We start from the raw sequence: 16016 nt of genomic DNA on the forward strand, positions 1-16016 counted from the left end.
CCATGATTCTATGAAAACAGCTGGGTTTAGATATGGCCCAGTGGTTGGGCAGTTCCAGCAGCATCTGAAATCTTCATGAAAACCCAAAGGAGCATCCCTGAGCTGGCACCTGCGTGCAGGCTTGACCAACAGAAGTTTGTTACAAACATTAAAAGCCAGTTAAAAGCTGCAGCCTTGCCACATCACTTCATGGGACAAGATCTCAGGGTCCCACCACGATGCTGCTCCCAAAGCTGCCATTTCTGATGTGTGAGTGTAGGGTTTGTCAGCATTTCCATGGCAAACCCCTCATTTTGGGATTTATTCCTTGGCTGTAAGGATTTGCTCGAGCTGAGTGTTTGGCAGGAAGGACCATGACCATTTCCCTTGATGCCTTTTCCTGGTCTTAAAATCAAGAATCAAATATGGTTAGAAGGGAAAAAGGGATTTTACCTTGGTATTTATTTTAAGGATCCTTAGGTGCACCGTGTCCAGGTGGAATGCGCCAAGATGCACATTGCAGTGCACACCCCAAAAGATCTGGTAGAACATTATAGGTGTTACTAATTAGCAGATCTATCAAAGACTTCCCAATGAGAGGCTCGAGTGAGCCCCCCTCCCCAAGGAACCTTCCCCTGGATGGTTCTATCGTGGTTTACAGAATGTGTTCTGGAGAGGACCTTGGGCTCTGGGGCACACTGATCCCCAGCTACGAAGCTTCTAAAATGTTTAGTCTCTTAGCTTGACAAAATAAGTCTAAGAATGTCGGCAAAAAAACCACTGAGAATAAAAAAGCTATAAAGAGGTTTATAAAAAGGGTATAAAAGGAAAGGCAAAAAGTCATCATGGCATCACCCTCATCCCTGAAGCCCTCTGAAAAGGAGGAATTACACACAGAGCCCTAATTGAGGGCTGCAGCTCCTTCAGACTTTGGCCCTTGCAGCCAAAAGTGGCAAGGCCAGGTGAGTGCAAGTTCAGTGCCTGGGGCTGGCTGGGAAAAGGAGGCACAGCCCCAAAATCAGCTCCAATGCACATTTTCCAGCCCAAGGAATGAGTGGCAGCACGGCTTTCACTCCCATCTATGCCCTCCATGCAACCTTCTCACTGGATTTTATACCTTTGTCATCAGTATTTTGCCAGAGTGTAAAATACCCTCAGCACTAATTTAACTGTAAATGGGTTTGAATTGCACATTTCTTAGCGCTCAGGTATTTTTATTACATTTTGTTTGTTTTCTCCCCATGTTCCTATAAGGAAACATATAAATAATGGTAAACACTGCTTTGGGAAGGTCTGTTTTTTCCTTTCTCTAGGGATTTTTTCCAGAAGGGGGGTTCCTATGTGGCAAACAGGGTACCCATCTACCACTGCCCTGAGTTTCCCGTGTGGACAGTGTCCTCATCTCAGGGAAAGGTCACCAGATCAGGTCTATTGGCTCTTCCCATGGGAAACCTCCATGATCACCTCCAAACACACCCTGCTTGACTCAGGATATACTCATTCCACTGATCTGCCTGCAAGGGGAAAAATGGAAGAACACAGATTAAGCACTTGCTGATGGCAGGAAGACAGGCAGGGGCAGAGGGATGCAGGGATGGATGCAGGGATGCAGGCAGGGGTCCAGGGATGCAGGCAGGGATGCAGGCAAGGATCCAGGAATGCAGGGATGGATGCAGGGATGCAGGCAGGGATGCAGGCAAGGATCCAGGAATGCAGGGATGGATGCAGGGATGCAGGCAGGGATGCAGGCAAGGATCCAGGAATGCAGGGATGGATGCAGGGATGCAGGCAGAGGTGCAGAGATGCAGCCAGCAGCACAGGGATGCAGGCAGGTGCACAGGGATGCAGGCAGAAGTGCAGGGATGCAGGCAGGGGTTCCAGGGATGCATGTAGGGATGCAGGCAGGGATACAGATATGGATGCAAGCAGAGGCATAGGGATACAGAGAGGGATGCAGGGAGGGATGAAATTGGGACTGCAAGCATGGGCACGGGGATGGAGGTAGGAATGCAGGCAGGGGCACAGGGATGCAGACGGATGCAGACAGGGATGAAATTGGGGCTGCAGGCAGGGGCACAGGGAGGCAGGCAGGCAGGGAGGGAGGCAGGAGCGCAGGGATGCAGAGAGGGGTGCAGGAAGGGATGGCAGGGGCACAGGGATGCAGGCTGGCAGGGGCACAGGCAGCGGGCAGACGCGGGGCGGGCAGGCGCTTCGCTTCGCTTTCTTTGGGGAAAGAGCAGCGCACGGGCGGAGCGGAGCGGCGCGGCACGGTACGATGTGAGGCAGGGCGATGAGATGCTGTGCGGTGCGGGGTGATCCGGAGCGATTTGAGGCGGTCTGGGGCGATCCGGAGCGGGCTGAGGCCACCGGAGCCGAGCGAACCCCGCCGCCTTCCCCGCGCCCCCTGCCGGCGGCGCGCCCGGCCGGGGGGAGGCCGCGGGACTACATCTCCCATGCGCCGTTGCGGCGGCGCCGCGCGTGCGCGGTGCGGCCCCCCCCGCGCGCGCCGGAGGCCGGGGCGGCCGCCCCGGCCCATCATGTAGGTGCAGCCGCGCCGGCCCCGCGCCAGCCGCGCAGGGACCCCCGGCCCGGCCCGGCCCGGCCCGGCGCGGCCCCGCGCGCCCCCAGCCCCGCGCCGCCCAGGCGGGAGCGCGCGCGGGGAGCGCGCCTCGCATCTTTTGTGTGTTGGGCAACTCTCCCCGGAGGAGCCGCACGGGGAAGTCTCTTTGTGCGCGCGCCCTTCCCCCCACCCAGGCGGGGGACAATGTCTCAGCCCCGAGGTGAGACGGGCGTGCGCGCGTGCCGGCCGCGCGTGCACGCGCGTGTGCATGTGCAGGCGCAGCTGCGGGAGGGTGCATGTGCGCGTGCATCTGCGCGTGCATTTGCGCGTGCAACCGCGGGTGCAGCCGCGCGCGCGTGCAACGGCCGCGGGTGCAGCCGCGGGTGCGCGTGCATGTGCACGCGCGCGTGCACTCGCTTGTGCAACTTCGCGGGTGCGTGCGCGTTCGCTTGTGCAACTTGCGGGTGCAGCTTGCGGGTGCGTGTCCGCGTGCGGGTGCACGTGCAGCTGCGGGTGCAACTGCGGGTGCATGTGCGCGGGTGCAACTGCGGGTGCATGTGTGCGCGGGCAGCTGCGTGTGCAATTGCGCGTGCACGCGCGGGTGCATGTGCATGCACGGGCGTGGGTGCACGTGCTGCGCGTGCCCGCGCGTTTGCACGCCCGCGCGTCCTGGGGTCGCCGCTCCCGGTGCCGCTCCCGGTGCCGCTCCCGGTGCAGCTCCCGCCGCATTTCCTGCTCCCTGGCGCTGCAGCAGCCCCGCGCTGGCTCCCGCCGGGAGCCGCTCCCGGGATGACCGAGCCCCTCGCCTGCCTTTGGCACGGCCGGGAAAAGGGGGGTGTTGGAGGAGCAGCTGCAGCCGGGGCTTGGTGCGGGGTTAAAGCAAACTTTTAAACAAGTCCGCGAGGGAGATGAAAGGTGAAACTGGAGTGGAGTTACCAGGAATTAAATATATACCTATGTTTCCATGGGAAAGTATTGTTCTCGTGCCAGCGCTGAGATCATTTTCCACCCATTTCTCTCCCCCCCCCACCCCGTAATATTTGGTAACTTTTGGTCACAGGCAGCAGTGGGGTTTGTCACACCAGCACGCTCCGAGCGTGCAAAAAGGCAGGAACGGAGCGTTTGGGAAGTGCAGGGAGGCAGGAATTGGGTATTTGGAAGCTGCAGAAAGGCAGGAATGGAGCGTTTTGGAACTGCAGGAATGGGAGCATTTAGGAGCTGCAGGAATGGAGCATTTAGGGGCTGCAGAAGTTGAGAATTTAGGAGTTGCAAAAGGGCAGGAATTGGGCATTTTGGAGATGCAGGAATTGAGCATTTAGGAGCTGCAGAAAGGCAGGAATAGAGCGTTCAAGAGCTGCAGGACTTGAGCATTTAGGAGCTGCAGAAACTGAGAATTTGGGAGTTGCAAAAGGGCAAAAATTGAGCATTTAGGAAGGGCAGAAGTTGAGCATTTAGGACTTGCAAAAGGACAGGAATTGGGCATTTTGGAGCTGCAGAAGTTGAGAATTTAGGAGTTGCAAAAGGGCAAAAACTGAGCGTTGAGGAGCTGCGAAAGGGCAGGAGTTGAGCACTGAGGAGCGGCAGGGGGGGTTTGGGAAGGGGACAGCAGTGATTTATTTCTGCCAGCGCGGTGGCACAGAGCGCTCGCTCTTCGCTTTTTAACTCGCTGGTTATTCCGGAGAGGCTCTGCCTTGCGCCCTGCAAGGGCGGGGGGGGTGGGAGGAAGTGGAGAATTTAATATTGCAAAAATGCTGCGGGAATGCAACAGCCCCTGCAAGAGCAGGCGGAGGGAGCTTTAAGGAGGAGTTGCTGCGGCCATTCATTGTGGAAATAGATGGCCATATGTCAGCGAGCCGCCACACAGATGCAGCTTTTGGAGCTTTTGAAGTGCTTGGATTGGATATTGCAGCTTGGCTCTCCCTGCATCCTGCAGCCCTCGCACATACTTGGGATTGGGGGGGGGGGGGGGTGAGAGGTAGCATGTGGCCCGGTGGGAGCAGGTCCCAAACTGGGTTTGGAGCTGCCTCTTGTTGTGTTTATTTATTTATCTATTCAAACTAAGCCGTCTGTGAAGCCTTCCACAGTAATCCTTGCAAGAGAGGATGTTGGGAAGGAGGTGCCTGCACAGCTCTTGCCACACAGTTTTCCTTTGTAGAAGAAAAATGTAAAGTTGTTGTATAATTTATTCCTAATTTGGGTTTGCTGTAGTCATCCTTTCCAGCCGAGCAGGGAATTGTAAAAGTTTCCGATGCAAAGAGCCAAGGAAGTTTGATAATGCAGGATTGAACCCGGTGGGTACCCAGAGCACTCTGCCACTGGCAAGGAGGGTCCCTGGGAGACCCTTGAGGGGGCAGGGGCTGGCCAGGGGGTCCCCAAAAAGCCTGGGGGTGGCAAAGGTGGAGCGTGCAGAGGAGGTGACGGGCAGGGACCTGTGCTGGTGGCCCTGCAGGGGTGCTGAGCGTCCCCCACGCTCCCCAGCACCGGCCCTCTGTGTCCTCCCCGGTACCAGGAAAAAGGGAAGATGGAAGTAGCCAACCCACAAAACATGATCTCAATGAATGGCATCATTCTTGAGTCCCGTTCCCGTCCTCCTCGCGCTCCGCAGCACCAGTGCCTGAGCCCGCATTCCTCGCACGGATAACTTTTCCAAGTTCAGCTGTTCAGGCCGAGCTTTTGCTCGGGAAGGGGTTTCAGCTCCAAGGTTTGCACCAGAGGTGTCGTTCTTTGGGATGAATTAAGGGAGGCATAATCTGCATTTCGGGATCGGCTTTCATGTGTTGCACAGGAGGTTCCTCAGCAGCTCTTGAAAATACAGCCCAGAGCCCCAGCCAGCTGCTGAGCCCTCTCCCTGCTTTGAATCCTTTCCAGAGTTGTTCTGAGAATCTGCCAGAGATGAATTTTTTTGATGCAGCTTGTCAGGGGAATATGTGAGCAGCAGAGTTGTTCTTATTCCCTGCAAGGAATCCCACCTGGTTCAGGGGGATCCTACCTGTGCCACGTGAACAATGGGAGGGGCTTTGCCTCCTGCATAGTCTATAAAGGTTAAAACTCTCCCTGAAATCCAGAAATAACACTTTCCTTCTGGCCCTTTCCATAGCAGGAATGAGCAGATGCCTCCAGCGTTGTGCTCGTGGTTCTCAGCCACATTACCTGTCCTGATGGGCTCCCTGAGGGTCCATCCAAATACAAAATCCACCTGAAGTCAGTGACATCCCTGCATTTCACCCTGTGCTTGTTCCTACCTTCATTCCCTCTTTTAAACTGCAGACTGGTATTTTTTTGTTGGATGGACCAATCCATAGCCAGTGAGCTTTTCCTGGGCACAGCAGGTTCCTGCAGCCTGTTCCGTTCCTCACCTTCGGAGCTGAGCCTGCTCTGGCCCAGAGGGCCTTGATGTTGATGGGAGTTCAGAAGTTGAATTGTTGCCCAAATCCAACCCGTTTGGCTGTCATGACTAATAGGATATTATTTGGGAAGAGGAGGGGGGAGAAAAAGCAGAAGTCCATATTAATTTCAAGCCAAGTGCAGTTTGAGGCTGTAAATCTGAACTCTGGTGACAGCAGATACACAGAAGAGTCTCCCAAATTCCTTGCAATGGGGGAAATATTCTCTGGTAAAACCCACATGGGAGAAAACACCTGCAAATATGCAATTTTCTCCACTGAAATCAGAAAAGGGAAGGGGGAGCAGTACCCATTAGAGCACTGATTCATAAATACATGGAAATGATATTTAAACTAAGTATTGCTGCCTGTTGATCTCCCACCTAAACCTCAGACTTTGTTGTTTCAAATACAGTTCTCAGTGCTCCAGCTGCAAAGGGAGGCTGGGATTATGAGCAGCACGTCCCACGTGATGCTGGCTGAGCATGCACCCTATGGACTTTGACCCAAGGCCCTGCACCTATTCCAAACACAATTTTGTGTGAGACACTCTTGCTTTCCCCAGCTAGAAGTCTCAGTGGAGCAGCTGTAAAGCCAAAATGTGAGTTGTTGGTGTTTTTTTTGAAGCCCTAGGTAGGTGGCAGGTTGTTGCTGGTGTAAGATTAACCTGCAGGCAGCTCCTGTGGCTTGTGCAATGTGCATTTTGCCTTGTCAGCACCACCTCAGCTTCTCCCCACTTGCACACTCCCATGACACGGGAACTTGGCAAGGGCACGGGGAGCAAAGCCATGGCACGGTCAGGTGCAAGTCTAGCAAAGCCTGGACTAGCAGCAAATTTCAGCTCGAGTTGTTGATTTATTTTAAATTAATTTTTTTTTTAAGGGTGCCCTGTTGAATTAGTTTAGGTGCTGCCTGCTGTGCTGCAGTGCTGGAGGTGGCTGTGTGCCTGCTTTGGGTGAAGAGGGGGCAGATGTTTATAAAGAGGTTTAAAAACCTCGTGTAGTGCCAGGCTGGAGGAATTACCCAGCTCGGGAAGAAGGAAAACCTGGTTGGGGCAGAAAGTGTTTGGCTGGAGATGATGTCTGGCATGAACCAAAGCACTGCTGTGCCCAGGTGAGCCAGTGGGAGCTGGAACACCTGGGTGAGCCCCTGCCTTCACCCTGCACTGCTCTGAGGTGTTTGTAGGGTGCCCTGTCCCCGTGTCCCAACCCGTCCCAGCACTGCTCAAGGCAGCAGCTCCTGGGTGCCACCCAGGCTCCTGGCAGGGACAGGACATAAACAATTTAAAAGCTCAAACTAGAAGCAATTCTAGCAGTAAAAGTGCAAAGTTGCAGGAAAAAGGGAGCAGAGAGCTGAGTGCTCCTGCCAGGCTCCTCAGTGCCACGCCGAGCGTGGCTCCTTTTTGTTGTTTTAGTCACCAAAACCTCGGCGCTTCCTGGGGGTGAATTCCCTCCCATGACACATCCACAAGCTGCTAAGGTGAAGCAAATGACGCTCCTCAAAAACCACAGGAGCTGTTTGGAGAGATGAGACACCTCACTGCTCCCAGGGTATGGAGCCGTGCAACGTGGTTACAGCAGGTTTGCACACTCTGGCTCCTGTAGTTGCAAATACACAAGATGACTAAAAAGTTGCCTTTTCCCCCCAAACAGTGCCTGTGTTTGTTGTCACTTGGGCTTTTTTTGTTTCTGAATACAGCTCTGACAACACCTCTAGAAGTCTCTCCAAAAAGGATTGAAAATCAACACACCTGAAAAAAGCTCTGATCCTTTTTTTAAGCTGGAAAAAGAAGAATAGTGTGGGAGTTTTGTTGGCACACGAGTGGGGATGCTTTTCCAGCCCTCTGCAAACACACTTAGAGGCCCAGGGCTTGTTACCCTGGTCATTGTGATGATTCCCAACCCTTCCCCAAGGCATTCACCCCATGAACTTGCATTCCTGATGCTGCTGCAGCTCCAGAGGCAAAGCTGACACCTGACAGGGAGTGCAAGCACAGGGCAGGTCACAGCTGTGATGGCAGAGGGTGGCATAAGAGTTACTCACCAGGTATCCCTTCCTGCTGTCACTCACGTTCTGGGGGACCATTTTGGGGTGCATTTTACAAGTTGGCAGCATGACCACCAGCAGTATCATTAGCTGAAGTGTTGAGTCAGCCTCCAGTGGCCAGAGAAATTGCAGGAGTGTTCTTTCAGTTTGAGACATGGACAGAGCTGTAATTAAAAAAAATAAAAATCTGTTTCATTACCTGTGGAGTTACTTAGCTCCGTTCCTTAGGGCCTGTCTGGGAATAGTTGAAGGGATTAGCATTATCAGCTAGAGCAGTGTTAGCAGGGAAGCAGATCCAGGAGGCTGGAGCGGTGCCACGTCAGATATTATGGTCTGTGGTGGCCAAGTGATGAAGGCCATTCGGTGCAATTTCCATATCTGCTCATTGCGCAAAAAGTCAGGGATTTTTTTTGCTTTTGTCTTCCAAATCCACAATATTCTGCACTTGACAAGTGTGAATGGAAAATGACTCCTGCTCAGTGACCTTGGCACAGTGAAAGCAGTTTGGAGAGGGGAGGTCTGGGGCTGTTGCTTGTAGGGCTTTCTCTTGCCTCAAAGCCAGAATTAAACCCAGCCTTCAAACCTCCCCGTCCTTTTAAACTGGGAATTCCAAACACAGAGTGTTCATCCCACCGTGAAAGCCTCCAGGCATTTTTGAGTCCTCTTTACTTTGGAGATGGTGCTGAGAAATGCTGGACATCCTCAGTGGGATCTCCAAGAAGCTGCTCATGCATCCTGGTCTGCTGGTGCTGTCAGAGCTGTGGCAGTTCCCTTTGGATTTGCATCCCATCCTCAAGCAGGAGCCTGGATTTGTAGGGGCAGGGTCAGAGATGGCATCAGGGAATGCTCTGGGGTAGGAGCTACACTGGCTGCTCCCCCCAGTTGCTGTTGGAGCAGTGGCTGTGGCTTGTTGGGCTGCAAAACCTGAGTGCTGTGAAGCCCAATGCAAACAACCTCTGCAGCTGGGGTAGGGTTTCAGATTTGTAAGAAGAAAAAGCTTTTTTTTTTTCCCTTACTCGAGCAGGAAAACTTCACAGAGCAAAGCTGATCCAGTTTCTTGCTGGTGCTGTTTTGTTAGCCTACTTAGCCTGCAATTTTATAATCAAGGCTGGGTTTTCTTAGCCTGCACCCAGGCAGATCAAAAATCGTGAGAAGAACTGAAGCCCGAGCAGCAGCCACTTCTGCTGCATTCAGATGAAAACAGTGGGGGGACAAAAAAAGAAAGAAAAAACCCAGCAGAAGTTGCAGATGAGATGCCAAAGATAAGGCAGCAATAGAAAATCGGTGCAGGAGTCAACACTTCAGTGTCTGCAAGAAGAGGCCTTTAATGAAGGCTGAATCAGCACGGACTCGGGAGCTGCTTTTGAAGGAGAATCTTTTTCTAAACAAAAATATGTAATTGCACTCAATGAAAAATGCTTATCAGTGCCAAATGGCCTCAGAGCATCGTGTGGCTGCTCTGTGCAAGTCCCAGGCACCGTGCTTGTGTGCCTGTGTTCATCCTGCACTGGGTGCTGATCCCCGAGTTCCTCGCTCCTGCGTTTTCAGCAGGGCTCATTTCACACTCAAGCAACAAGTTATAAAAATTACAGCGTCACTCCATGGTATCATTCCTCTCGTGAATGTTTATTGCTTCTCCAGTAGTTCAAGGTCAGATATAGAAAATGACTCAAAAGTCTTTTGTTGTTCTGACAGCTCTGAAGTGATGGAAGGCCCAATCCAACAAAGACAAACCTTCCCAGAGAGCTGGCACCAAAAGGGAACGGAGGGAGAATATTTTAAAGGCAAACCCAGCATTGATTACTGACATTTAAAGTAGGTTCGGATCAGATATTAAGGAAAAATTTTTTCCTGTGGGGGTGGTGAGGCACAGGGTGCCCAGAGTAGCTGTGGCTGCCCCTGGATCCCTGGCAGTGTCCAAGGCCAGGTTGGGCAGGGTTTAGAGCACCCTGGGATAGTGGAAGGTGTCCCTGCCCGTGGAATGAGATAAGTTTTGAGGTCTTTTCCAACCCAAACCATTCCATGACTGGGTGACTGTTTCCCTGGATCTATTCCACTCTGTCTGCTCTCAGCACCTCCATGTGCAGCAGCCCCGTCAGAGCCCGCTGGAGTGCCAGGCTGCCTCATGTACCTGCACACAGGAGGGAAACAATCCCTGCCAGAGCAGGGCACATGAGCTCAGAAGGTGCCTCTGGCACCGGCTCTGCCTGCAGGGTTTGTGCAGCACCAAGCACAGCCCTGGGCTCAACTCCTTCTTGCAGGGCACCTCTCCAGCACTGGCAGCTGCCCCCAAGTTGGAGCCACACTTCCCAGCTTGGATTTCAACACAGCCTTTCTGCTAGGGCTGCTTTAATTGCCTGCAGTTAGGGTCTCCAGTGCTGCAAAAGGATGGAGAAACAAAACCCGGTCTGGCTTTGTAAGGGCTAGGATTGATTTCTTCTCTCAACCAGCTGATGCTGTGACCTTTCAGAAAGGAACTGCCAGCCTGTGACTATGGGGTTTGTGCATGTGACTGCCCAGGGTTAAAGCACAAATACGGGATATTTCTTGTAGTTTTATCCAAGGAGAGGAGCACCTGTAGGAGCTGAGAATAGCTGAAGGAAGAGACAGGGACTTTACGTGCTGTCATCAAAATGCCAAAACCCCTTTGGGCTAAGCTACATCTTAAGTAGATTTGTTTAAGCACTTGACAAAAACGCCTTGAGCACAAGTCCAAGGCACAGCATGGGGCTCTGGCAGCCCTGAGGGGCTCTGGGAGTGCAGGGGGTCACCCCAGCCCCTGCAGAAGGGGGTCAGGCTCTGGCCAGCTGGGACTCTGCTGGCTCTGAGCTGCAGACACAGCTCTGACCACGATGTCCTTGCAGGTCTGGCAGTAGCAATAGGACAGGGCAGCTGCTGCACCTAAATATGAGCAGCACTGAGGTTTGGGACGTGGAGATGTAGATAAATCCTGCAGTCAGTCCTCTCTTGCAGGTTGAAGAGGAAGATGCTGCTGGTTAATGCAGAAGTTCCCTCCCAAGCAGACCTTGGTGCTTAACCGTGTTAATTAAATGCTTTCAAAAACCACAAGATTGACCTTCACTGCATGCCCACAGATTTTTCTCTCATTTAACAAGCAGAGGGTTGTCAGAGTAGCCTATTAAAGGAGAAGAAAGGCAGTGCTCTAATACTGTTGGGTTTTGACCTGTTCCAAAGTGTTTTTCTGGTTTTTAACTCCTAAGAGATGAAAACCGCAATCCCCTAACAACCTACCAGGAGAAACCAGGCTGGGACAAGGAGTTCTTGCCTGAAACAAGACATAAAATCTGATAAAATAGTGAACATAATACTTACAATTGACGTTTTTTCAGATATCTATGCAATAAGATATCTGATAACCAAGACAACCATTGAATCTACAGGTCCTTGTGTAGCCAGAGAGCTGTTGCTGTGTGACATGGAATTATCCTTTGGGAGAGACCCTCTGGAAAAAAATAAAGGCAAATAACACAGACTCTGACTTCCTTACCTTTCCCAATGACACCAGCAGTTCGCTCATTACTAATAAAACTTTGGAACCTTTCTACAGAGAATTTGGATTCCTGCCAAGGAATCAGTTTTATAAATTAACCACAAGAGCAGATTGTGGATTGCGTGGAAGGACATCCCACGTCCCAAAGCAGCCCCCTGACAGCAGCATCGGAACTGGAGGGAGAGCCCAAAATAACCCCTGGCAGCTGGGGAGGGCGACACCGATGCTGCACTCAGAGATGATGAGAAACAAGTTGCTTTCTGGAGACAAGAAATGAAAAAATTCTTCACTGAAAGAATGATTGGGCACTGGAATTGTCTGCTCAGGGAGGTGTTGGAGTCACCATCCCTGGACATGTTTAAAAAAAGACTGGATGTGGCACTCAGTGCCATGGTTTAGTTGATGAGGAGGTGTTGGGTCATGGCTTGGACTTGATGATCTCAAAGGTCTTTTCCAGCCTGGTTCATTCCGTGATTCTGTGAAGTGAGACAAGGCTGAATTCGCAGGGTTTGGCAGAGAGAAGGACCCCAGGGCTTGCACCTCTGCAGGTCCCTGTGGGGTGCCAGCAAGGGAGTGTGCTCTGGGAATGTCCCTTCCTTGGAGCCACCTGAGCTGGGCAGCACCTTGGGCTTCCTCCTAGCATGACTTCAGCTCCATTCATGTCACCAGGCAGCTTCCTTTAAAGCCAGGCATGCCGTTTTTTCCCTTTCTTTTTTTTCCTTCCCCTCAAAAACATTTGGTACTTCCCCCGCAAGAAATCAGGAGCTTGCTGTCTGATAAGGGGCTGGAACAGCTTCCTGCAGTAGCAGAGAATTCCTCCTCTGGCTCTTCCTGCGCCGAGCCAGAACAATGCCAGTGCTTCCAGCGTCACTTTACCTCGGAGCACCCTCATTTAGGGTCCATCCTGTGCGAGCATCTCCTGCCAAGGGGGGCTGCTTTTCCACCAGTTTGCTTTAAAAAGGGTTTTTAAAAAGGCATCGCCACAGCAGAAAGGCAGGAGCAATCCTGAGGTTCACTCAGAGCTGATGCAGAGCAGGGCCCTGTTTGGAACAGTAGGGGCTGGAGAATTTTTTTTCTTTTCCCTTAAAGGAGAGGCTAAATAGGATTTTTTTCCTGTCCTCATGCTGAAAGTGCACACGCACGTGCTAAACTCAGAGCGTCCGAGTCCTTTTGCAGGACAGTGGGACCGAATGTGCTTGAGTGGGGTTGAGCACACACATAAGAATTTACAAGGTTGGGATATATTTTGTCATGGTTGCTAAGTGGGATGGACACTATGGATCTGTGTTGATGATTTATGTTACCCCGCTTCTCTTGGTTACTTTTTCCCCCCCATTTCTGCTTATCTGCTCATGCACATGGGAAGCAGTATCATTTTGGGGAGTTTGTGTGTATAAGTGAAACTACAGCCTCAAACCTCACATGGGGAGTTCTGTGGGGGCTTTGACAGAAAGGCTTATGAAGGGAGGTTTGTATTTTCAGCTCCTGCTTTAGAAGGCTGGGTGGAGAGGTGTGACCTGATGGGCTTTGATTCACGTGGACATATGTAGAGAGAAAAAAATCTGCCCACTTGTGTCACTTTATTGGGAGGACAAGACTTGCTGCTGCCACAAGTCTGTCACAGTGCTGTGCTGCCGTGGATTTCTTCAGTGTGTTCTCCAAACTGAGATAAAATTGCGTGATAAAAACTGGGGAAAGGCTTTTGATCTTTATATATGGCTCGTGTTTTTTATATTCCAGACAAGCAAATGTGTCCTCTTCAGCCTGGAGGAGGCTGAGGAGAGATCTCGGCAATCTGCAGCTTCCTCCCGAGGGGCAGCTCCAATCTCTGCTCACTGTGACAGGGACAGGAACCTGGGGATGGCTGGAGCTGTGTCAGGACAGGGTTAGGTTGGATTATCAGGGAAAGGTGTGGGCACTGCCCAGGCTCCCCAGGGAATGGGCACGGCCCCGAGGCTGCCAGAGCTCCAGGAGCGTTTGGACAGCGCTGCCAGGGATGCCCAGGGTGGGGTTGTTGGGGTGTCTGTGCTGGGCCAGGAGCTGGACTGGGTGATCCCTGTGGGTCCCTTCCAGCTCAGGATATTCTGGGATTCTTTGGAGGTGTCTGGAAGGTTGTGCTCTCTGACCTCTGGCTAAAATGGGTTTGAACTTGAAAGAGCTTCCCTGGGAGCTGCATCCACCTTGCCCTGCACAGCCTGGAGCTCCTGGAGCCTTCCTGCTGTGCCAGCCTGCTCTGCCGAGGTGTTTGCAGCACCCAGAGCTGGTGCCCGTGGTCGCACTGCTGCTGCCATGGTGGTGCTGGAGCAGCTCCAGTCCTCGCCTCTCTGTGCCCGTGGGCTCCTGGAGCAGCCCCTGTCGCTGCTGGCCGTGCAATAACAGGAGGGCAGTGCCCGGAGCTGCGGCGCTGGAGCCCTGGGTGGTGCCAGGGCTCAGAGGGGACGTGGGTTTGGGTTCCTGTGGCTTCTCCCTGGGAATGGTGTTCCTGGGTGTAGGACCTACCCTTTTGCTGGAGGCATTGCCAGCAGAGGGAGCAGGAGTTAGTTCCTCCCCTCTGCGCTGTCTGGGACTATAAAATGCCATCTTTAATAACTGAGATACAAAAATGAGCAAGCTCTTACATCATTAAAGAATAGTGGGAGAGCTCTGTGATGGTGTGGCACAAAGGCAGGTTGATCAAAGCCTTGACCATGTTGAAACTTAATCACAATATTTGGCTGGACCTTTGCAAAAATTCCCCGTGAGTATATGCAAGGAAGCAGATCCTCTCCTTCCGTGCCAGAGCTGCTGGTGTTGTGGTGTTCCTCTAATGCAGGAAAACTCACTGGGCAAAGTTGCCACCTGATTTGTGACCTGCACATGGATGAACACAGCCCTGCTGTTCATCAGGGCCTTCTGCAGAAGGCGAGGATGCTTGATAAAGAAATGGCTTGTGGCACATTCCTCTGTTTCCACCTGGCTCTAAAAGTCACTGATATTTTATATCTCATGGCATGACCAAATCAATGGGCAGTTTTCTTTCTGTGGAGCATAAATGGCCCATTTTTTCCCAAGGTATCTTTACTCAGGAGCAGAAAATTATAACTCCCAAGTTTTACATGCAGAGCATCAGCAGGAGATCAGCTGAAATGTCCAAATTTACAATATGCTGAACAAACCCAATCTGTGCTTGGTAAAATGAGACTCCTGTGGCTGCCTGGAGCCCCTGGTGACAGCAATAAAACTGTACCTCACATTGCCCTGATTGGATTTTATTGCAGCCTTTTGTGAGGGTGATGGCACCAGGACACGTATCCCACAGGGGAGGTGCTCATTGAGCAAAAACATCCCCGTGGGGGAATGGGGCTGCATTAAGGCGTGGGGAGCAGGAGCTGGAGGATGAAATTTCCATGCATTCTCTTCTGGGGACAGGGACACCCCAGAGGGGCTGTTGGCAGAGCTCCCCAGGTGAGCCCTTCCTGTCCCAATCACACCCTTTTGATATCCAGGCCCTGCTTTTCTCATGTTTAAACCTCCTGACTTCCTTAGGCTGGACAAGCCTCAGCACTTGCCCACAGGGCTTTGCCAGTGGGTGCTACAAGGCAGCATCAGGAAGCTGTCCGTGTGTGGGGTGTCAGGCTGGCCCTTTTGGGGCTGAAGGCTGGGCTGAAAGCTGTAGCCAGCTGCTACAGCTAAGCCAGGAGTCTGGCACAGCCTTTACATCCCTGACCCTGCTCAGCCTGGCGCTTAGGCCAGCCTTGATGGGAACATGAGCTCAGGCTGAGCACGTGCTTAAACCCGAGCAGCAGCAAGGCCCAGGAACGCTCCCAGCTGGAGCCGCGGTCGGGCTGTGCCCGCAGCAGCATCAGCAAGCGGGTGGCAATGTCACCTTCCTGTCCAAAGCCATTTGCCTTTCTCCGTGCTGGCAGCACAGCTGGCAGCTCCAGGAGGCCCTGGCTCGCCAAGTGGGTGCTGGCACTGCCAGGCTGGCAGCCCCTGCAGCCGGGGCAGAGGCAGGAGCTGGTCTGTGTTCTCAGGGGAGATGCAGCTCTGCTGCAGAGCTCCCACTCTGCTGCTTCAAAACTCCTTTGCAAGATCTGCTGAGAGAAAATCCCAGCTGCACTGAGCACATTAGAAACCTGAAAAACAATATTGGAGCTGGAGAGAGACCTTGAACAAAAATGTGTCTGTGGGGAAAGAAAATTGGGGTTGAGGCTCAGCAGAGCAGGGGGGAATAGAGTTGAACTCGATGATCCTTGTGTGTCCCTTCCAACTCAGGATATTCTGTAATTGTATGAGGTGGATGCTTTACTGTTGGGAGCAGTGGGTTTGGGAAGTACAGAAGTGTTTGTAGCTGGGCTGGGGCTCATGGATTTAAGGCAAATCCTGCTCCCCTCATGACTGAGGCAGATGGAGCACCTGCTTTTGTGTTAAATGTGGGACAGTGGCTGCTGCCCGCTTGGGATATGCGTGGGAAGTTGGTCAGAGCCCCGTGGTCACTCATGGTGGCGTTCTGAGGTGAAATCTTGGTGGATAAGGGGAAGTAAAAAAACACGAGTGG

At 52.5% G+C, this 16016-nt stretch overlaps 1 protein-coding gene across 1 annotated transcript in view; it reads left to right on the top strand.

Annotated features, from left to right (window-relative positions):
- Positions 1-2558: 2558 nt before the first annotated feature.
- Positions 2559-16016, top strand: part of MAP2K6 (mitogen-activated protein kinase kinase 6) — a 52858-nt gene continuing 39400 nt past the window's right edge. Inside the window, exon 1 of the mRNA XM_082293866.1 lies at positions 2559-2759. Coding sequence (XP_082149992.1) covers positions 2744-2759 — 16 coding nt within the window. The 5' untranslated portion in view covers positions 2559-2743. The remainder of the gene's footprint in view (positions 2760-16016) is intronic.

Source organism: Coloeus monedula (genome assembly GCF_965178545.1).
Source record: "Coloeus monedula genome assembly, chromosome: 19".
Taxonomy (NCBI): Eukaryota; Metazoa; Chordata; class Aves; order Passeriformes; family Corvidae; genus Coloeus; species Coloeus monedula.